Genomic DNA, 22,408 nt, shown 5'->3' on the forward strand with positions numbered 1-22,408 from the left:
ATCACAAGTAGACAGAGAGGCAGGCGGGGGTGGGAGACAGTCTCCCTGCGGAGCAGAGAGCTCAATGGGGGACTTGATCCCAGGACCCTGAGATCATGACCTTAGCCGAAGGCAGCGGCTTAATCCACTGACCCACCCAGGTGTCCTGTATTTTGGGTTTTGCTTTGTATTTCAAATTGAATATATTTGGTCTTTCAGTAGACAAGTTTACCCTGATTTTGTCTGTACACATGACAGCTATTTGGTCTTAGGTCTCCCAGTCTATTTCCTATTGTTCATGCTGTTTCCATTGATTTTGTCTTTTAATCTTTTGTTATGTGGTCCTGGTTGCCTTCATATTAGTTTGGGCAATTTTCTTCTGTAACAAAGGGAGGGACACTTCTAAAGGGTTTGTGGGGAGCCAACATAGTTGAATCAAACAAATCTGAAAAATATGGACCAAAAAAGCAAGCTACAGATCAGTTTTATTTGCAACAATCAATGCAAAACTACTAACTAAAATACCAGCAAAATTTGTCTGCTGCATGCTGGCTCATAGCACGAGCAAATGAAGTTTATTCTACTAATGCAAGAAGGGTTCAATATAAGGACATTTGTTAATATAATTTATTATATAATGGATCAAAATGAATAGTCATATGATCATCTCCATAAACGCTGAGAAGGTAATTTGATAAAATTCAACAGCTTTTCTTGACTCAAAAAAATAACTCCAATAAAATAGGGACAGATGGAGACTTATCATCATATACTATCTCTCTGTCAACTCAAAGCCTGCATATTCTGTGGGGAAACAATATATATGCTGACTCAACAATATGCGAAGCCCAGGAAGAGTGTTATTGTGTAATGCTGTTCTGAAAATACCTGATAATGTTTTTAGACTTTAAGTATGTCTCTTAAAATGGCATACAGCTAGATTTTATGTCATACAATCTGACAATTTTCTCTTTTAACTGGTGGGTACAGTTCATCTGTATTTATTATGACTGACTCTCTCTCTCTCTCTCTCTCTCTATATATATATATATATATATGTATTTCGACTATCTTATTCTGTGCTTTATATTTGTAACACTATTTTTCAATATTTTTGTCTCCCTTCTTGTCTTCTTTTAGGTTGATTTTTTTAATCCACCTTTGATAAGCAGGATGATGACCACCAAAAATACCCATGCCCTAACGCTCAGAACCTGTGAATATGTTACCTTACATAGAATAGGGGTCTTTGCAGATATGATTAAGGTTAGAGACCTTGCGATGCAGAAATTATCCTGGATTAGTAAAGTGGGCCTAATCCAACTACAAAAGTGCTTAGAAGTGGAAATCCTTCGCCAGTTATAGTCAGAGAGAAATGTGACAATGTGGGAAGAGTCATAGAGCTGTAACTTGAGGGCTTTGAAGATGAAGGAAAGTGGTCATGAGCCAAAGAATTCAGACAGCCTCCAGAAGCCAGAAAGGGCAAGTAAATGAATTCTCTCTGAAAGCTTAGAAATAAATGTAGCCTTGTCAACACTTTGATTTAGCCCAGTGAGATCTGTGTTAGACTTATGACCTACTCTAAGATAAATCTAAGTTATTTTAAGCTGCAAAGTTTATGGTAATTTGTTATAACAGCAATAGGAAAATAATACACCATCCATTTCTTGACTGTCTTAATTTGGAAGTTGTACACTCTTTCTATTATTTTGCTGGTTACCTTAGAAATTTTAGCATGCATTTGAACTTACTAAAGTCTAAATTTAGTCAATATATTTCCTACTAAGTATAACATGCACATTTTATTTCTGTCTTGTTCTTATGCCCATGATTTATCATTACCGGGTTTTGTAGTTACTGTTCATTTTAATTTACCCACATCTTTATCACTTTTTTTTGCTCATCATTCTTGTATCTCGGATCATTATTTGCGATCAGTGTCTGTTGGAGATACATCTTTTAAGAAACCCTTAAATACTATCTATGTTACATTAAGCTTTTTATTTTATTCTTTACTATATTAAAAATACACTTATATATGATCCATATTATATAAATGTAGTTTAATATAATATATATAATTTTTTATTGTCCATCTCTCCATGAGGACAGGGACATTTCTGTCTGCCTTGTTCACTGCAGGATCCTTAGAGTACTGCCTGCCATGCTCAGTAAAGATTGGTTGCACATGAAGTAATAATGTCCATCCGCACTCTGGGACATTTTTAGGAAATTCCCCATTCTTGCTGTGGCGTGCTGCAAGTCACTGACTCCATAAGAGACCAGACCCCAGAAGCTGGGCCACACCACAGCAAACAGACATTTCACTATTGTGGATCCTTCACTTCAAGAACAATCACACTACAGTTTTCAAGAACATGTCCTGTTCAATGTGGGCAAAGACTGCTGACGTACATTTGGAAACAAAAAGGCTTTACTCTCTGTGAAAGAATGAGCTAAAAATAAAACCATCTCTGCTCAAAAGGACTGTAAGAGAAATTATATACCTTAAATCATGGCATTAAGCAGAAAGGTTAAAAAAAAAAGTCCTCTGAACATTTATGATCAAAAGTTTGCCATTATGCTTTCTTGCAGCCTCAAATCTCATCTCTCTGCTACTATGGGTTATCAAGATTATGGAAACCATAATTCTGCTAGCTTCCTGAAAACCTTTTGGAAGCATACCTCCCTTTGCTATGCTCTGGAACACAAGTAACACATCCAGAAGAGTACAAAAGAAATTAGAACACATGATGAAAGATGAAAAGACATAAAAGCAATGAAAACAGGATGCACAACAGGAAATACGCTGAAAGACCTAAGACTAAATAGATCTGTTATATCCACAAACAATATTGGGTTATACAGTAGGACTAACCTATCAAAAACCAGAATACTCTCAGACTGAACCACAAACAGCTAAGGTAGTTCTCAGATTAATACACAGCCCAAAACACATCTATAAACAGACCAGAAAGAATGAGATTAATTGACATACACATTCAATGAACGAGGTTAGAAGAAATAGAAAAGAAAACGGAAGGACTTTAATGAAATAAAAAGTACCAATGAATGAATTGGAAAATAGAGAAATTATATAAATGCAAGAATTGGTCTTTGGGAGGACATAAGATAAACAAAACATAAGTATTAGTTTACCTAACTGAGGGGGAAAATCACAAATACACTCTATAAGAAATGATAGTGGAGAAATAACTCCATATTTAGAGGAAAATAAAATGAATCGTATGAGATCACTTTGCTCAAAATTCACAAATATATTTTTTCAAAATTTCACAAATATATTAAGAACCTTCAGGAAATGGATGATTTTTATGAAAATTACAGGGATTCATATATCTACATCTATATATCAATAGGTATATCAACATAAATATATGTGTAATCTGAAGAGAGAAAATATGATGAAAGAAATACAGAAAGATCGCTTTCAAAAAATGCACCATCCCCAAATAAATTCAAGGAGAGTTCTACAATACCTTCAAGGACCAAATAACACCAAAACAGTGCTAATTGTTCCAGACACATTTATTCTGTGAGGGGGGATAGGATACTTTGAGGGTGAACAAATCCATTCCAAATTTACGGTATTGAGAACCTGACAAGATCATTCTGCGGAGGGGTAATCAGAAATACTTCAGAATTGGGTGGTTGGGTGGCTCAGTCAATTTCAGCCCAGGTAGCGACCTCAGGGTCCTGAGATCAAGCCCCATGATGGGCTCCGAGCTCAACACAGAGTCTGCTTGTCCTTCTCCCACTCCTCCTCCCCACCCCCTCAAATAAATAAATAAATAAAATCTTTACAGAAAAAAAGAAATACTTAGCAGCATATGAGGCTATTCTACAGTAAAGGAGGTGCCACATTTTCTTCCTGTCCAACACATCCATAGATTTCTGTCCAGTGTGAGTTTTTTCACACACAGTCAGATCTGACTTCTGGGAAGACCTTCCCACAATCAGTACATACACAACGTTTGTCTCCTATGTGGATTCTGACGTCCAGCAAGGTGTATATGCTGGCAGAACACCTTCCCACAGTCACTGCATTTTGACGGTTTCTCCCCTGTGTGTGTTCTCTGATATGTGATCATCTGTGATTTCCGGGAAAAAGCCATCCCATATTCAGCAGATTCAGAGGGTTTTTCCCTAGTATGAGTTTTCTGATGCACAGCTAGTGGAGACTTCTCACAGAAGACCTTTCCACATTCACTACATTCATATGGTTTTGCTCCAGCATGAGCTCTCTGATGTATAATGAGATGTGACTTCAGGGAAAAGGCCCTTCCACACTCAGGACATTCATAGGGTTTCTCCCCTGTATGGATTCTCTGATGGATAATGAGGGGTGATTTCTGGGAGAAGGTTTTACCACAGTCATTACACTCATAAGGTTTCTCCCCCGTATGAATTCTCTGGTGTATAATAAGAGGGGACTTCTGAGAGAAGGCTTTTCCACATTCTGTACATATATAAGGTTTCTCACCAGTATGAAGCCTTTGATGTCCAGTAAGGTGTGACTTTTGGGAAAAGGCTTTTCCACAGTCAGTACATATATAAGGTTTCTCTCCTGTATGAATTCTTTGATGCCCTATGAGGTGGGACTGCTGGCAAAAGGTTTTTCCACATTCACTGCACTTATAGGGTTTCTCTCCAGTATGTGTTCTCCGATGGATGACGAGTTGTGTTTTCCGAGGGAAAGTTTTCCCACATTCAGTACATTTATAGGGTCTCTCTCCAGTATGAGTTGTCTGGTGTGTAAAAAGGTGAGACTTCTCACAGAAGGCTTTCCCACATTCACTGCATTCAAATGGCTTCTCTCTAGTATGAACTCGTTGATGTATAATGAGATGTGACTTCTGAGAGAAGGCTTTTTGACACTCAAAACATTCATAGGGTTTCTCTCCAGTATGGACTCTCTGATGAACGATGAAGGGTGACTTCTGGGAGAAAGCTCTCCCACACTCAGTACATTTATAAGGTTTCTCCCCAGTATGAATCCTCTGATGCACAATGAGGTGTGATTTCTCACTGAAGGCCTTTCCACAGTCTCCACATACATACGGTTTCTCTCCAGTATGAATTCTTTGATGTATAGTAAGCTGTGACTTCTTAATAAACCCTTTCCCACACTCACTACAAACATTGGGTTTCCTACCAGCTTGATCTTTCTTATACTGAATATGGACTTGTTCATGATTAAGACCTTTTTCACATCGACTATGTCCATGGGGTTTCATGTCAGTATAAATTTTCTCAGGCACAGTACAGGAATCACTATAGCTAAGTGGTGTCCCACATCCAAATCTCTCAATGGGGTTCTTTCTTGCATAGCTCCTATTGCAAGTCAGTGAGTCTAAATTAAATTTCAAGCTCTTTTCACATGAATCAAAATCATGGAGTTTTTTACTTGAAGGGCCAAGGTCTATGCACTCACCAAATATTTTTCCAAATGTATTATATTTGGGGGTTTTCTCCTTGGCCAATGTTTCATGGCTAAGGACTGTGACCTGCTTCAAAACCTTGTCTTGGTTTCCTTGATACCTATCTATCTGACCATCAGTATGCCAGGCTTTTAAGAGAGAGTACGATGAATTCTCTTTTGGGGCTTTCTCCAATATCTCCTTTTGAAATGAAAGTTCTTCTGAAATGATCTGCTGGGAGGAGTCAAGGCTTTTCTCCCTGTCTGAAAGAAGAAGAAAAATATAAAATCAAATAGGAACCAAAAAGAAAACAGCAACAAACAGAAGTGTTAGGAAGGTGCTAATGTAAGATGGATGCTGTAAAAAAGGCCTAATGAATTTTAAGAAAGAAAGGAGGCCACTGATGTCAGAGAAGAAGAAAATGTCCTCTTAGCCATCTACCCAATTCTCATTCACCTGAGTGGATCCATGTTGACAATTCACTCTTTATGATCCACGGGTCCTCTTCATGTTCCAACTTGAAGATTATACCTGGTTTTATACTTGAACACCCTGTTAAGGGAAAAGTATAATTGTCTTGGCCTTGGCAGCTCAGAAATCCATGAGGAGAAGAAGCAGTCTTGGGGGCCTCCCAAGGAAAGATGGATCCTTAACTCACAAATGTAAATTTCAGATATAACAAAAATATGAATGGAAAGTGCAAGCTATAAAAGAAGACTTTATTCATGGAAAATCATAAAGGTCATGGTCTTGACAGCTCTGAAGGATGAAGAGGATTCGATTCATTGTTCCATAAAGATTATGCCCTTACCCACAGAGACCAGGTGGTCATAGATCTCCAGCATCACATCTCTGTGTAGGGTCTTCTGAGCAGCATCCAGGTGCTGCCACTCTTCCTGGGTGAAGTCCACAGCCACATCTTCATAGGTCACTGGTTCCTATGACAGCACATTCCTGTACAATCTGCTCATTCTGATCATTTTTACCACAGCAATACCTGTAGGATACTTACTTAGCACTTTTGTGTAGCCTACTTAAGGAGAAAAACTTTGTAAAATTCTGCCATTGCAAAGAATAGTTAGTGGAACAGAACAAATAGTCTAAAGCTAGATATAAATAAAAATGGGACATTTAATATATAAGAAAGGAGTATTTTAAATAAGTGCAGGGGCGCCTGGCTGGCTCAGTCAGTGGAACATGTGACTCCTAATCTCGGGTTTGTGAATTTGAGCCCCATGTGAGAAGTAGAGGTTACTTAAAAATAAAATAAAAATACACAAATAAATAAATAACTGCAAAAAAGACAGATTATTCAAAACTGGGTAGCTATCAGAAAAAAATGTAAAGACAGACTCCCTATTTCACACCATACACAAAAATAAATTTGAGATACAACAAAAACTTAAACAAAGAAAAAGAGAAGCCATAGAATAAAGAAAGACAGGAGAGATTTTTAAAATAAGTTTAAAGTGGAGAAAAATCTTCTAACTAGGCACGCTACAAAACCTAGATGCCACAAAGGAAAACAGTGATCAATCTGACTAGTTTCTGTATTGCACAACAAGATATATCATAAACAAACTCAAAGGACAAGCAACTAACTGGGGAGTGGATGTGTGCACAACACATAAAATGGACAAAGAAATAATTTCCTCAACTTATAGAGCTCCTACAAAGCACGAAGAAAAAGACCAACAACTTCACTTTTTAAAAAAAAATAATCAGAGGACACGACCATCAATTCACAGAGAAGGAAATGCAAACGGCTTCTAAACATGGAAAATGATGTTCAAATTCATTTACATGAAGAGAAATGCAAATTAAACCAAAACAAAACATCATGCTTTTCTTACATATTATCAAAGACTAGAGTTTGATAAGTCACTAAGTTGGTAAAGATACCAAAAAAGAGCACACTCAAATTGTGTGTATACACTGGTACAAAATATTTTGAGGGCAATTAATTTGATAATAGCCATTAAAATTTTAAATGTGCACATCATCTGACCAGCAATTCCATTTCTAGAAATTACTTAACATATATATTCAGATATGTGAACAAAACAGCATGTGTGAAGTTATTTCACTATGGTACTGTTGGGTGCCTGGGTGGCTCAGTCGTTAAGCATCTTCCTTTGGCTCAGGTCATGATCCCAGGGTCTTGGGATTGAGTCCTGCATCAGGCTCCCCACTCAGCAGGAAGTCTGCTTCTCCCTCTCCCACTCCCCCTCCTTGTGTTCCCTCTCTCACTATCTCTCTCCCTCTCTGTCACATAAATAAATAAAATCTTTTTTAAAAAACTACAGTACTGGGGCACCTGGGTGGCTCAGTGGGTTAAGCCGCTGCCTTCGGCTCAGGTCATGATCCCAGAGTCCTGGGATCGAGCCCCACATCGGGCTCTCTGCTCAGCAGGGAGCCTGCTTCCCCCCCTCTCTCTGCCTCCCTCTCTGCCTACTTGGGATCTCTGTCAAATAAATAAATAAAATCTTTAAAAAATAAAAATTAAAAAATTAAATAAAAAACTACAGTACTGTTTATAACAGCAAGATGATGAGGACAACCTCATGAGGATCGGATGAATTATGCTTCAATAATTCATAAAGGAATACCACATACAACCATAAAAAGCAACAAGGATTGATATGCAACAATCTCTAAGATACATTGTTAAGTGAAAAAAATTTCATCTATGCAGAAAGCTGTTACTGAGACCCCACTGAATACCAGGGATTGTTCTAGGAACTGGGGATTGAGCCAAAAAGAAACCTGGAAAAAATATCTTCCCTCAAGCATCTCATAATCTAGTGAGAGGAGACAGCCAATAAGGCTGAGTGACAAATCAACACATAGCCCAAAAAAGTTTGTAATGTGTACTTCAAAATTCCTATCACTCATAAAAAAGCCTCTAGAAAGCAATAAGCAGGGCACCTGTGTGGCTCAGTCAGTTAAGCATCTGTCTTCAGCTCAGGTTATGATCCCAGGGTCCTGGGATCGAATCCCACATCAGGCTCTCTGCTCAGCTGGGAGTCTGCTTCTCCCTCTCCCTCTGTGTGTTCAGTCTCTCTCTCAAATAAATAAAATCTTTTTTAAAATAAATTAAAAATAAGTAAATAAAATAAAAAAGTCCATCAACAAGGGGCTGGTATCCTACAAACATTAAAAGAATAATAAAAGGATGCTATGAACAATTTTATGACAAGAAATTTGACGATGCAGATCATAGGACAGCAGATTATGGCATGCAGGCTAAATCTGGCCCATGAGCTAAGAATGGTGTTTACACTTTTAAATGGTTGAAGAAAAAAGCCAAAGGACAATATTTTGTGGCATGTAAAAATTATATGAAATTCAACTTTCAGTGTCCATAAATAAAATTTCACTGGATCGCAGCCACACTCATTGGTTTGCATATTGTCTACAGCTGCTTTCAACCTACAAAAAGAGAGCTGAGTCATTGCAACAGAGACCATATGGCCAACAGGCCTAAATATTTCTATCTGGCCCTCTACAGGAAAAGTTTGCTGACCCCTGATTTAGACTTAGGCAAACTGGACAAATTATTTGAAAACCGCAGCTTAACAAACCCAATGTACAAAGAAATAGAAAATATGAATGGTACCATACTTTTTCAGTAAGTCAAATTCATAGTCAAAAACCTATCCACAAAGAAAACTCCACACCCTGATGACTTCACTGGAGAACTCTTCCAAATATTTAAGAAGGAAATAATAGTAACCTTACCCAAACTCTTTCAGAGAATACTTCCCAACTTGTTAAATAAAGCCAACCTAACTGTGATGGCAAAACATAAACAGAAATACAAGAAAAATTACAAGTCAATGTGTCTCATGAACAGAGTAGTAAAAATCCTCAACAAAAATATTAATAAAGGACTGGCTTGATGATAATGATGATGAGGAGGATGACAGGAGTGGATGAAGATTGACCATAGATAAAACAAGATTGGCCATCAGTTGATAATATTTGCAGCTGGGAGATAAGGACAAGCGGTTCACAAAAATCTACTTCTGTGTATGTTCAAAATTGAAATTTTCCATAATAAAATGTATAAAAGCTGTATTTATTGGTAATGTTTTATCAATACATTTTTTAAAAGTTACAGAAGATGTAGTGTGTGTGGTAAAGAAAAATACATGAAAATAATAAAATCACTCACACACATTCATGCATATGTATCTATACACGCAGGGGTTATATGTATCTGGAAGGATCATCCTCAAACTACACAACACTAGTTATACCAGGGAAGAGGGCAGAAGTTACATTAAAGAGATATTTCCCTTTCTAATTTTTGCTTTGCAATATTATTTACATTTTTTGCACCATATATACATTACCCTTGCAGAGAAGGGATAAGAAGACATAAAATGGGGACACCTAGGTGGCTCAGTCAGTTAGGCGTCTGGCTTCAGCTCCAGTGGTGATTTCAGGGTCCTGGGATTGACCCCTGCATCTGACTCCCTGCTTTATGGGCAGTCTGCTTCTCCCTCTCCCTCTGCCCCTCTCCCCCACTCGTATTCTCTCTCTCTCTCAAATGGATGGATAAAAATCTTTTTTAAAAAACTATTTTGGGGCACCTGGGTGGCTCAGTGGGTTAAAGCCTCTGCCTTCGGCTCGGGTCATGATCTCAGGGTCCTGGGATTGAGCCCCGCATCGGGCTCTCTGCTCAGCAGGGAGCCTGCTTCCTCCCTTCTCTCTCTGCCTGCCTCTCTGCCTACTTGTGATCTCTGTCTGTCAAATAAATAAATAAAATCTTTAAAAAAATAAAAATAAAAAAAATCTAAAAACTATTTTTAAAAAAGACATAAAATGGAAGAGCAGAGAAGAAACTGGCCTTGTGATGGGGCATGATCCCACAAACTATGTGATGACAGCAAAGGAGCCATGGAAAACCAGGAAACCATCCACGCTCCAAGCCTCTGCCAGAAAATTTTAACTAAAAAGCGCCTCTTTGAAACAACTACTGATGTTACCACACTGAGCAGAAAACCACTGGCCTTTAGGAAAACTCAGCAATAAAATTTTTTAAGCTAAAGTCCCGGAAATTGTGACTTGCTGAAGAGCTGGACTGATGAACTGATTTCTCTTGTTGGAGAATACAAGCCATCTAACGTATCCTGTTTGCCATTTTCCCTGTGGCTGCCAGGAAGCTTGAAGGTAAAATGTTTAGCTCAGTTTATATGAAGTAAGGCCACATAATCTATGTATCTTAACAGCAACTTTACCTGCATCTTGATCTTCTATTCTGTCTAAATTTCTCTAATTCTTATTTTCAAAGTATCGTCCTTTCTCATTTTACTGTGGGAAAAACAAGCAGAAAACAAACAAATTACCTGGGACTCAGTCATTTTCTGTTTCTCTTCGGAAAGCAATTGGGGGTGCAGTGGGGTACAGAAGAGTCTTCAGAGACCAAGCTGGGTTTAACCACTCTTCGATGGCTGAATGTAACATGTGTTGCTTGTTAATTCATTGATAATCTGTGTTTATCATCTGACCAGCATTTCCATTTCTAGAACTTTTTCTAAGGTAATAATCATGGATGCGTGCAGAGATTTAACTGAAAGAACCTTCATCACAACTTTGTCAAGAACACCACAGTTTTGAAAATAACCAAATGCCCAGTCACTGAGGACTGAGAAAATAATTTGTGGAACCTCCAAGAAATGGAAAAGCAGGTGACCATTTAAAGTAACACTAGAGACAATTAAGAGGCTCAAAAGACACAGCAACCACATGTAAAGTGCAGACCTTGTCTGGATCTTAATTTGAATACACAAAAAAATCTTTGAGTTAATCATTAAAGTTTGAGCCCTGACTAGATATTTAATGATATTACAAAATTTAACCAATGATGATCTGAAGTTATTATCGTTAATTATTTTATCTTGAATAACAGTATTGACCTTTAAGACCTTATCTTTTACAGGTACATGATGAAGTCTTTATTATGAAATTATATATCTGGGATTTGTTTCAAAATAATAAGGACTACATATGTAAAGATTCATTTGGCTATACACTTAATATTTGTGCATTTTAGGAGCACCTGGGTGGCTCAGTCAGTTAAGCATCAGCCTTCAGCTCAGGTCATGATCCCATGGTCCTGGGATGGAGTCCCATATCAGGTTCCCTGCTCAGCGGGGAGTCTGCTTCTCCCTCTGCCTGCCCCTCCCCCTGCTCGTGTTCTCTCTCTCTCTCTGTCAAATCTTTTTTAAAAATGTGCATTTTAGGGGCACCTGGGTGGCTCAGTGGGTTAAAGCCTCTGCCTTCGGCTCAGGTCTTCATCCCAGGGTCCTGGGATCAAGCCCCACATAGGGCTGTGTGCTCTTCAGGGAGCCTGCTTCCTCTTCTCTCTCTCTCTCTCTCTGCCTGCCTCTCTGCCTACTTGTGATCTTTGTCTGTCAAATAAATAAATAAAATCTTTTTTTTTAATGTGCATTTTATGTTACCAATAACAAGGAGAAAACAACCTAGGAGGGAGAAATAAATGGGTGGTCTAGATTACAGGTTGGCAAACTTTCTCTGTACAGAGACGGATAGTAAATATTTCAGATTTGTGAAGCCTATGGTCTCTGTTGCAATTCAGTGGTTGAAAGCAGCCAGAGACAATATATAAGCCAATTCTGTTTATTGACTGTGTTCCAGTAAAACCTCATTTATGGAGCACCTGGGGGGGGTCAGTCAGTTAAAATCAGTCTGACTCCTGATTTTTAGCTCAGGTCAATGATCTCAGGGCAGTGAGATCAAGCCCTGCATCGGGCTTCACACTGAGCCTGAAGCCTGCTTGAGCATCTCTCTCTCTCTCTTTCTCTTCCTCTCCCTCTGCCCCTCCCCCCATGGCACTGTCTCACTCTAAAAAATTTTTTTTAAGTATACTCTTTAAAAACCTCACTTATGAGCACTATAATTTGAATTTTATATCATTTTCATATGTCACAACATAGTCTGATTTTTTTCCAAACATTAAAAAATGTGAAAACCATTCTTAGTTTATGGCTTCATGAAAAGAGCAGCGAGCCAATATGGCCCACTGCCTCTGGTTTTCCATACCCTGGTCTAGGTGAAACAACAGTGGCCATCAGGAGACGATTGATGTGACTGGGTGATGGGCATAATGGGGGGTTATTATAGAATTCCCTCTTATTTTGCTGAATGTTTAAAAATTTCCACAGAGGGAAGCCTGGGTGGCTCAGTTGGTTAAGTGACCTGCCTTCGGCTCAGGTCATGATCCCAGTGTCCTGAGATCAAGTCCCACATCGGGCTCCTTGTTTGGCAGGGAGCCTGCTTCTCCCTCTGCCTCTGCCTGCCACTCTGTCTGCCTGTGCTCGCTCTCTCTCGCGCACGCTCTCTAACAAATAAATAAAATCTTGAAAAAAAATTTCCATAGAAATGAGCTTAGTAGTAATATGGAAATAAAGTTAATAGCATGGAAATACAGCTGCAGAATGAAGACAAGGCAGACCACAAGATCACACTCCCAATTGTTTAATAACAACAAACACCTGACCCCTAAGATAATCGCAATGGTTTGTGGCCCTCCAAAGCTCAACGCTACCTGACAAAATCTTATTACTTGGCATTTGATTTCTTTCATTATATTTTCTTGGGAATCACACGAATAGAACTGACCTTCAGTTCAAGGACGATCCGTACAAGATAAGTGCTACAAAACCATGGTGAATAGATAATAATCCGGTATTAACTCACTTAATTATCATCCAAGCCTCAAAGGATAGACCCTACTATTATCCTCATTTCACAGTGAGGAAACTGAGGCCTAAAAGTTTCAGTAACTTATCCATGATCACACAGCCAGCAACTAGAGGGTGAGCTGGTGGGAAAACAAAAAGCAGAGAACTAGGGGCGCCTGGGTGGCTCAGTGGGTTAAGCCTCGGCCTTCGGCTCAGGTCGTGATCCCAGGGTCCTGGAATCGAGCCCCACATCGGGCTCTCTGCTCAGCAGGGAGCCTGCTTCCCCCTCTCTCTCTGCCTGCTGCTCTGCCTACTTGTGATCTCTGTCTGTCAAATAAATAAATAAAATCTTAAAAAAAAAAAAAAAAGCAGAGAACTCCTCCCTAGCTGTCATGGCACCGAAGTCTTCAGAGATGCAACACGCTATTTCCCAGTGCCATAAAAAATTAATTCTCATCCTAAATTACAGAGGACATTGTCTGCTTTTTAACTTGAGAATAACAAAACTCTAAACTTACACTGTGCTTTGCAGCTCAAAGTTAACTGAAAACCTTAATATTCAAAGCCACAATGAGGAAAAGAGAAGCCAAAAAATCAAGGAAATATTGGCAAAACACATACCACTGCTAAAGGAGTAGTTATCAGAATATATGAAAACAAGTCCTACAAATCAATAAGGAAAAGGCGGACATCCAATAAGAAAATGAGCAAAAGATCTGAACAGGTGCCTCACGAAAGAGGATCTAAGAGATCAATACATATATGAAAGAGCAGTCATCAGGGAAATAAAGTAAAGCCTCAATGTCTGACTCCTCCATTGGAATGTTGACCCCACAAGGGCAAGGATTTTTGTTTATTCATGGATGTATTATTGATCTCAAAGAGCCACCCATCATGGACCCCACAGAATCCCAACATTGACCCTATATTTGCCCACTCTTGACCCCATGGACTCTCATCACTCACCCTAATAAAGACCACCCCATTGCTCACCCCAGATCCACCATCATTCACCCAAAAAACTCTCCATCACTCACCCAGACCCCATTCACTCACCCCACAAACCCCTTTCACTCACTTCCTAGAAACCCCATCACTCACCTACAGACCCCCCCCCACTCACTCCCATAAATTCATCACATATCCCACACACAGTCCTACAGACTCCCTTCCCTATCACTGCTCTCCACATCATTCAGCCCAAACAACCCCTTCATTGGTCCTTCCACATGTCCCCATCACCGACCACACAGACCCGCATCACTCAACCGGGTCCCTCACCCTGGCTCTGCTCTCAGGACCCCAAAGCTCCTTCTCAAGACGAGCTTGGCTCCCTGCTTCCACAAGCAGGCTCAGCATCGCCCGAAATTCCCTTTCCCCTCCAGCCCTCCTTGGTAACTCTAGATGACGCATTAGCTTATCTTTCGCAGGCTCAGCAACAGCCTCCCAGCCGAGCTCTGCCAGTAACAAAAATGGCGTCATTCGGGCTACGCCAGGAACTCTGTCGCCGGCCAGGGCCTCACACTGCTTCTGGAGGCTCCCATTCCAACCAGAAGAGATAGGCATTTTAGGGGACGGGGAGTCTCCGTGATATTTTCGAGGCTGGGTATTCGGAATTAGTGCTTTGAAAGCAGTGTAAGGCTCGGATGTGGAGGACTGTTCGGGGAGGGTGAAGGGGCGTTCCCGGTCCTCAGCGGAGGCCGGGCCTGAGCAAAGGCGTGGCGACGTTCAGGTCGGGAGTGTTGGGTGGGAACCGGGATCTGGGGAGGGGGGCGGAGGACTGGTAAGGCCAGAAGGTAGAAGCACAGCCTGGGAGATTCCTCTGCCGAAGCCTCGTTTCTAAAACCTCTGGTGAAAGTGAAGAGTCTTTGGACATAGTGTAGTCTCTCCTTCACATTCCCGGCCCACCTCTGGCAGCCTCGCGTCAGAGCCCTCCGGCCTTCAATGGAGCTGAGCCCCCTACCCGTTGGTCACTCAAGGCCCCGCCTCAGGGCTCTCCTGCTCTTCTATTGGCTCCTTGGAACACAGAAGGTCCGCTCCCTCTTGTCATTCACAGGCCAGACTCTCTGCCCGGGTCTCTTAAAGTGGGCAGATGTGGCCTTTGGCAGCCCATGTCAAAGCTGAAAGAAGTAAGAGGGGCAGAGGTTTAATGTAGAGCCTAAGGGGCATTGATTTTAGAAAACTTAACAAAAGACTAGCGTTGAGGTCAGCCCAGAATGGGATTGAATAGTTAACAAAGGCTCACATTCTAGATCTACAAAATAGAGGAGTACTGATGGTGAAATAGTCAAGACCTCTATCAAGGTTCATGGATGAAGAAAACTAACAAGTAAAGTCTGCCTTCGGCTCAGGTCACGATCTCGGGGTTGTAGGATCGAGTCCCACACCAGGCTTTCAGCTTGGCAGGGAGTCGGCTTCTCCCTCTCACTCTCCCCCTCTGCTCTCTCTCTCTCTCAAATAAATAAATAATTTTTTTTTTAATCTTACTTCTAGGTCAGACTAGAAGGACACTGAACATAAAATAGTGACCTAAATAGGAAGTGTAGCATCTTCAAGTCTCCATGAACTTCTGCTTCCACCTTCACACGTTCTTTGAATCTAACCCTCCTCTTCCTTCTCAAAAGGATCCTTGTGATTACATTGGACTCATCTGGATAATCCATAATAATCTTCCCATCTCAAATCATATCTGGTCCTTTTTTTCCATGTAAGACAACAAATTAGAGGGTTAATGGTGGTGGAAGACTTGATTAAGGCACAAAGTATTAATAGGGAAAGACTAGTGGCAGTAGATCAAGTTTGAATTCAGACCAGATGGTTACCAATAAAGGGCCCAGGCTTTTATGTCAGAATTTTTTCAAAGGCCTGGGTTCAAGGTCAGAACAAAGGAAACTGTTGGAAATATCAGTAGACACCCTAGGTAATGGTCATAGGAGCACACTGGTGGTGGAAAAGTTAACAGAAGCCCAGGTTTAAGATCTAGAACATAGACACATTGACGGCAGAATACTCAACAGAGCCCTGGGTTTAAGGTTAAAGCTAAAGGTCATTAATGAATAAAGATTTAATAGGTAGAGTCAAGGTCAGAAAAGAGGGGCATTGATGGTAACATCTAGAAGTGCAATCTGGATTTAATATATAGCTCAACAAGGAACACTAATGTTAAGAGCCTTGGATTTCATTCACAGATCAGATTAGGCACTGATGGAAGTAAAGACTCAGGTTTGCTTTTCACGACAGAGTAAACTGATGATAGAACAACTAGTTGACAGATACCTAAATTAAATGCCCCAACCAGTGGAGCATTGGTGGCCAAAGCATTAATAGAAGGCTGTGTAGAGAGAAAACTGAGCAGAGAACCAGGTACAAGGGCAGACCTGAGTGTCTATGAGACATTTATGAGGTCCTCTATGGAGGACCAGGACCAAAGTTCATATCTGAGGGATATTGATTCATAATTATTATTATTTCATGTTCAGGCTCACGGTGAAAGTGTTGGCCCCCAGGAGATGTGTTCGCCATGATTCCATGCTCCAGTTCCTTTCTGCAGTAAATGTCTCCGAGCCCTGATTGCAAATGTCCCTGCCTTCTGGACATCCCCCAAGATGTGACAGCAACAGGTGATTAAGGGCAATGTCACTGGCTCTTTTTGTGGTTGTATTAGGGTTTGAACATCCGCTAGAGATGTGGCAGCCAACACCTTAAGTCAAGAGGTAAAGAGGAGAGGAGAACCAAAGAGGGAGAGTGTGGGGGAAGGAGAGAGGCCTCTGAGAGAGACCATAAGAGGAAGAGAATGGAGAGAGAGAAAGAGATAAGCAGATAAAACCAGAGACAAAGTGGACAGTTAACTCGGTGAATCAGGGATGGAGGGTCTCCTGTGCCAGGAACACCCACCCAACTCACAGGCAGAAGTGAAGGGGATCAATATGAAATCTACATCAAGGATCTGGCTACCCCAGCCTCCCTCTGGAGGAGCCTTGCCTAGTGAAATCTGGGGAAAACAATCCCAAGGGAAAAGGTCAGGAGCTGAGAACTGATGCCTTCTTCCCACTGAAGAGGTCTTGAAAGGGGCTTGGGAGGGACTAAAGGAAACAGGGAAACCATGTCTAAGTCCAGGAGCAGCCAGGGTATCCTCAGGGTGGGAGGGAAGGACCTATATCTGACACCCTTGGAATGGAGCTGCAAGAACTGTCCCCTCTCTGTGCCACTTATGCCCCAGCAGGTCTTTTTGTCCAAACCTCTGCCTCCAGGTAGCCAGGTACCAGGACATACCAGCTGCACCAGTGGATCCAAAGGCCTCAGGGGAGGACCCTGTCACCCAGGTTTCTTGGCAGATGCCCTAAGCTACTTTGCTTTGCAGCTCTGTAGGCTGAAAGGGATCCAGTGAAGCCATGGGAACTGTTTGGGTCCCCCAAAATTGGGTCCCCCAATAATGGGTCCGTGATTAAAGGAGTGAGACTGATACAAAGCGAAGGTCAAGCAAAGCTTTATTTCGCGCCAAGCATCAGGAATCAGACCGACCGTCCAACAGACCCGTTGGGGCCGCCCCTACAGAAAGGACGACCCCTCCCTGCTTTCCAGACTAACTTTTATAGAGCAAAGGCCATGTGTTTGGGCCTGGCCACACACAGGTGGCCAATGAGATTGTAACACACACAGGAAACTCCACAGTGATGCTAGGCAACCAATTGAATTACAATTTACCCTAGTAGACATTTAAACCAGCCTATCACCTAGTTCAGAATTGGCGCCCAAAATGTGCCCAAAGGGCGGGGCCCATACTCCTTGGTAGCTAGGAGACAGCATGCGCCCCCACTGATTGATACCTCCACCCGGCCTGACCCACCCTTGTATTTGGACTTTGTTACGTGGGACTGGTTTCCCAGACTTGCTTTTAAATAAGTTCCCCTGTGGGGGGGCAAGGTCAATTTAAGCTTTACAGCAAAATGGCAGTTCAACCAGGGTGGGGCTACTCTGGCTGAATAGGCCCTTATAGAACCATCTGGAATGAGGTGCTGAGCCTGAATGTTAGTGCCACCCTTCAACGGTACTGTACTTGGTGATCCAGCTGGCTTTGGCCACTGCCAGAGGAACCCAGGTTACACAGTCCCAGCCCCATTAACATATCAGTTCTCCTGGGTGATTCAGACCACAGGGCTGAGCCATCATGTGGACATTGAGCCCCCAGGAGCTGATAGAACTATTGCTGCAAGGAAAGGAGGGGCAAGGTCACTGCTGGCAGAGAGTGTTTCAGCCATGGATGACTGTGAATTGAGGCATTGACTCAGCTCACCCTGCCCATCCTTCGGAGGCTTAGCTTAGAAACTCATCACGTCCGCTCCCATTTCTCCAGGTTCTGGACCAGTCCAGTTTCCCAAAAAACAGGTCTCACCATGGGGAATCTGACTCCATAGCATGAATTTGTTCTAGTTTGATCAACCTAAAAGAACCAGAAACAAATCTTATAGTACTACAATGTCAAGTTCATTGACCCTTTCCAATGAGGGAAACTGCATGTCAGAAGAACCACGGGACACCTCTTCAAGTAAAAAGAGAAAGTTCAATTTTTACAGGATTCAAGGAAAGGATAAAATTTATATGAAATTTAGATGAACCCTGCTACATCTGTCTACATTGTACTGTCTGCATAAAGACATTTATCGTGAGGATCACATCTGTGTATGTACTGATTTCTAGTGCAGAATTTCTCAACCTCAACACTATTGACATTTGGGGCTACATAATTCTTTGTCACATTTTGTGATTTTGTGCATCGTACAACGTTTAGCCTCTACCCACTAGTTGTCAGTAGCCCCCTCATCCCAGTTGTGACAAACAAAGTTTTGCAGACATTGCCAAATGTCCTTTGGGGAGTGAAATCACACCTGGTTGAGTGAGTATGATAGTGAAAACTCAGTAAAAGGTTTTATGGGATGGCTTCTGTTTTCACTTTCCTGTACATATTTTAGGGGGAAGTATTAAATGAAGAACACATTAAAATGACAAATCTGTGGTTAAAAGCAAGTTCATTGTTAAAAAAAAAAAAGACAATGTCAGAGATGACATGACCATCTTTGTAGAAAATCCAATAGCATTTATTAAAAGGCTATTAGATTTGAGGCACTTGGCTGGCTTGATTGGTAGGGCATGCAACTCTTGATCTTGGAGTTGTAAATTCAAGCCCCACACTGGGTGGAGAGATTATTTAAAAAATAAAATCTTAAGGGGTGCCTATGTGGCTCAGTCTGTCAAGCATCTGACTCTTTTTTTATTTTAAAGATTTTATTTATTTATTTGACAGAGAGAGATCACAAGTAGGCAGAGAGGCAGGCAGAGACAGAGGGAAGCAGACTCCCCACAGAGCAGAGAGCCCTATGCGGGGCTCAATCCCAGGACCCTGAGATCGTGACCTGAGCCGAAGGCAGAGGCTTTAACCCACTGAGCCACCCAGGCGCCCTGCATCTGACTCTTGATTACAGCTCAGGTCATGATCTCAGGGTTGTGACATTAAGCCCAGAGCCTCGCACTGGGCTTTGCATTCAGCACAGAGTCTGTGGAGATTCTCTCCCTCCTCCTCTACCTCTCCCTCTCCCCACTCACTCTCTCTCTCTCTCTCTCTCTAATAAATAAATAAGTTTTTTTAAAAGTAAAATAAAATCTTTGAAAAAAAGCTACTAGATCTAATAAGTGAGTTTAGCACGTTTGCAGGATACAAGATCTGTATACAAAAACAAATAATATGCCTATTATACCAGCAATGAACAATCAGAAATTGAATTTAAAAACCAATATCATTTAAAATACAGATAAAATATAAATAAAAAATATTTTAAATAAAAAATAATATTTACAACAAAAGCGAGTCTGCTTCTCCCTCTTTCTCTGTGATCTCTCTTTCTTTCACTCTCTCTCAAATACATAAATAAAATCTTTTTTTAAAATTTAATTTATTTGACAGAGAGAGAGAGACCCAGTGAGAGAGGGGAACACAAGCAGGGGGAGTGGGAGAGGGAGAAGCAGGCTTCCCACTTCCCACTTCCCTACTCCCACTGAGTAGGGAGCCCGACTGAGGGCTCAACCCCGGGACCCTGGAGTCATGACCTGAGCTGAAGGCAGACACTTAACTACTGAGCCACCTAGGTGCCCCACAAATAAATGAAATCTTAAAAAAAAATAGATAGCAATTGCACTCCTAGCTATTTACCCCAAAGATACAGATGTAGTGAAACAAAGGGGCACCTGCACCCCAATGTTCATAGCAGCAATGGCCACAATAACCAAACTGTGGAAGGAGCCAAGATACCCTTCAACAGATGAATGGCTAAAGAAGTGGTATATATACACAATGGAATATTACTCAGCCATCAGAAAGGATGAATACCCACCATTTGCACTGACATGGATGGAACTGGAAGGGATTATGCTAGGTGAAATAAGTCAAGCAGGGACAATTATCATGTGGTTTCATTCATATGTGGAACATAAGGAATAGCATGGAGGACCACAGAGGGAGGGAGGGAAAACTGAATGGGAAAATATCAGAGAAGGAGACAAACCATGAGAGACTCTTAACTCTAGGAAACAAACTGAGGGTTGTTGGAGGGGAGGACGGTGGGGGGATGGGGTAACTGGGTGACGGGCATTAAGGAGGGCACGTGATGGGATGAGCACTGAGTGTTATATGCAACTGCTGAGTTGTTGAACACTTTATCTGAAACTAATGATGTAGTATGTGTTGGCTAATTGAATTTAAATGAAAATAAATAAATAAATAAATAATCAATAAAATTCATATAGAAATGCAAAGTATCTAAGAATAAGTAAAACAGCTCTTTTTTAAAGTTTTTTTATTAATTATTTTTATTAACATATAATACATTATTTGCCCCAGGGGTACAGGTCTGTAAATCATCAGGCTTACACATTTCACAGCACTCGCCATAACACATACCCAGCTAAAATAACTCTTAAAAAAGAAAAAGTTGGAGGACTTAACACTGACTCAAGAATTATTATAAATATGCAGTAATTGACACTGTGTGGTATTGGTATAAAGATCAAATAGTAGATAAATGGAGCAAAATAGATACTTTAGACAAACCCACGCATATATGTGGGTTATAACTAATTTTTTTAAGATGCGAAGATAATGAAGTAAGGAAAGGATAGCCTTTTCAACAAACAGTGCTGGAACAATTAGATATATAAATATTCAAAAATTAACTCAAAATGGATCATAGACCTACATTTAAAACCTAAAAGCCTGGGTGGCTCAGTTGGTTAAGCATCTGCCTTCAGCTTGGGTCCTGATCCCAGGGTCCTGGGATCGAGTCCCACATCAGACCCCCTGCGCAGCTGAGAGCCTGCTTCTCCCTCTCCCATTCCCCCTGCTTGTGCTCGCTCTCTCTGTCAAATGAACAAATAATATCTTTTTAAAATAATTTAAAAATTATAAATAAATAAATAAAACCTAAAAGTGTAAAACTTCTAGAAGAAACCACAGGGGAAAATTTATGACATTAAGTTAGGCAAGGATTTCTTAGATTTGACAACAAAAGCACAATTTACAAAAGAAAAAAATGATAAATTACAATTTCATCAAAACTAAAAAATCCATTCTTTAAAGGACACAGTTAAGATTGTAGAAAAACAAGCCACGGACTGGGAAGTCTTAGCAAAAACATGTATCTGAGTATTAAAAAAAGACTCACAAAACTCAACAATGAGAAAATAGCCCGGGGTGCCTGGGTGGCCCAGATGTTTGGGCTTCTGCCTTAGGCTCAGGTCCTAATAGGAGAAATAGCTTCATGACCTGGAGTTAGGCAGTTTTTTTCACATGACACCGAAAGGATGATCCATAAAGGGAAAAAATGTCAAATCACAGTTTTGGGATGCCTGGGTAGCTCAGTCTGTTAACCATCTCCCTTCGGCTCAGATCATGAACCCAGGGTCCTGGGATGGAGCATCGGGCTCTTTCTTCAGCAGGGAGTCTGCTTCTTCCTCTACCCCACCTCCTGCTTGTGCACGCGTTCTCTCTCTTTCAAACGAATGGATAAAATCTTTAAAAGAAAAAGAAAGAAAATAACCCAATAAAAAATGGGCAAGGGGCACCTGGGTGGCTCAGTAGTTAAGCGCCTGCCTTGTCCTCAGGTCATGATCTCAGAGTCCTGGGATCCAGCCCTGCATCGGGCTCCCTGCTTGGCAGGAAGCCTGCTTCTCCCTCTCACACTCACCCTGCATAGTTCCCTCTCTCTCTGTGTCTCTGTCAAATAAATA

At 41.1% G+C, this 22,408-nt stretch overlaps 1 protein-coding gene across 5 annotated transcripts; it reads right to left on the reverse strand.

The window, feature by feature from the left end:
• Window positions 1-3,743: 3,743 nt before the first annotated feature.
• Window positions 3,744-14,783, reverse strand: ZNF630 (zinc finger protein 630). 5 transcript variants are annotated; one of them, XM_032842922.1, is made up of 5 exons: window positions 14,414-14,783; window positions 10,775-10,879; window positions 6,232-6,358; window positions 5,877-5,972; window positions 3,744-5,683 (listed from the first exon to the last, which is right to left on the reverse strand). In XM_032842922.1, exons 2-5 carry the CDS (start codon window positions 10,787-10,789, stop codon window positions 3,957-3,959), a joined length of 1,965 nt encoding a protein of 654 aa, XP_032698813.1. In that variant the 5' UTR covers window positions 10,790-10,879; window positions 14,414-14,783; the 3' UTR covers window positions 3,744-3,956. The 5 variants fall into 5 exon arrangements, with proteins under 5 accessions (XP_032698813.1, XP_032698814.1, XP_032698812.1 ...); XM_032842923.1 differs by having other exon boundaries at window positions 14,256-14,783; XM_032842921.1 differs by having other exon boundaries at window positions 13,754-14,783.
• Between the last annotated feature and the right edge of the window lie 7,625 nt (window positions 14,784-22,408).

Source organism: Lontra canadensis, unplaced genomic scaffold (assembly GCF_010015895.1).
Source record: "Lontra canadensis isolate GAN:19392208 unplaced genomic scaffold, GSC_riverotter_1.0 scaffold134, whole genome shotgun sequence".
NCBI classification, from domain to species: Eukaryota; Metazoa; Chordata; class Mammalia; order Carnivora; family Mustelidae; genus Lontra; species Lontra canadensis.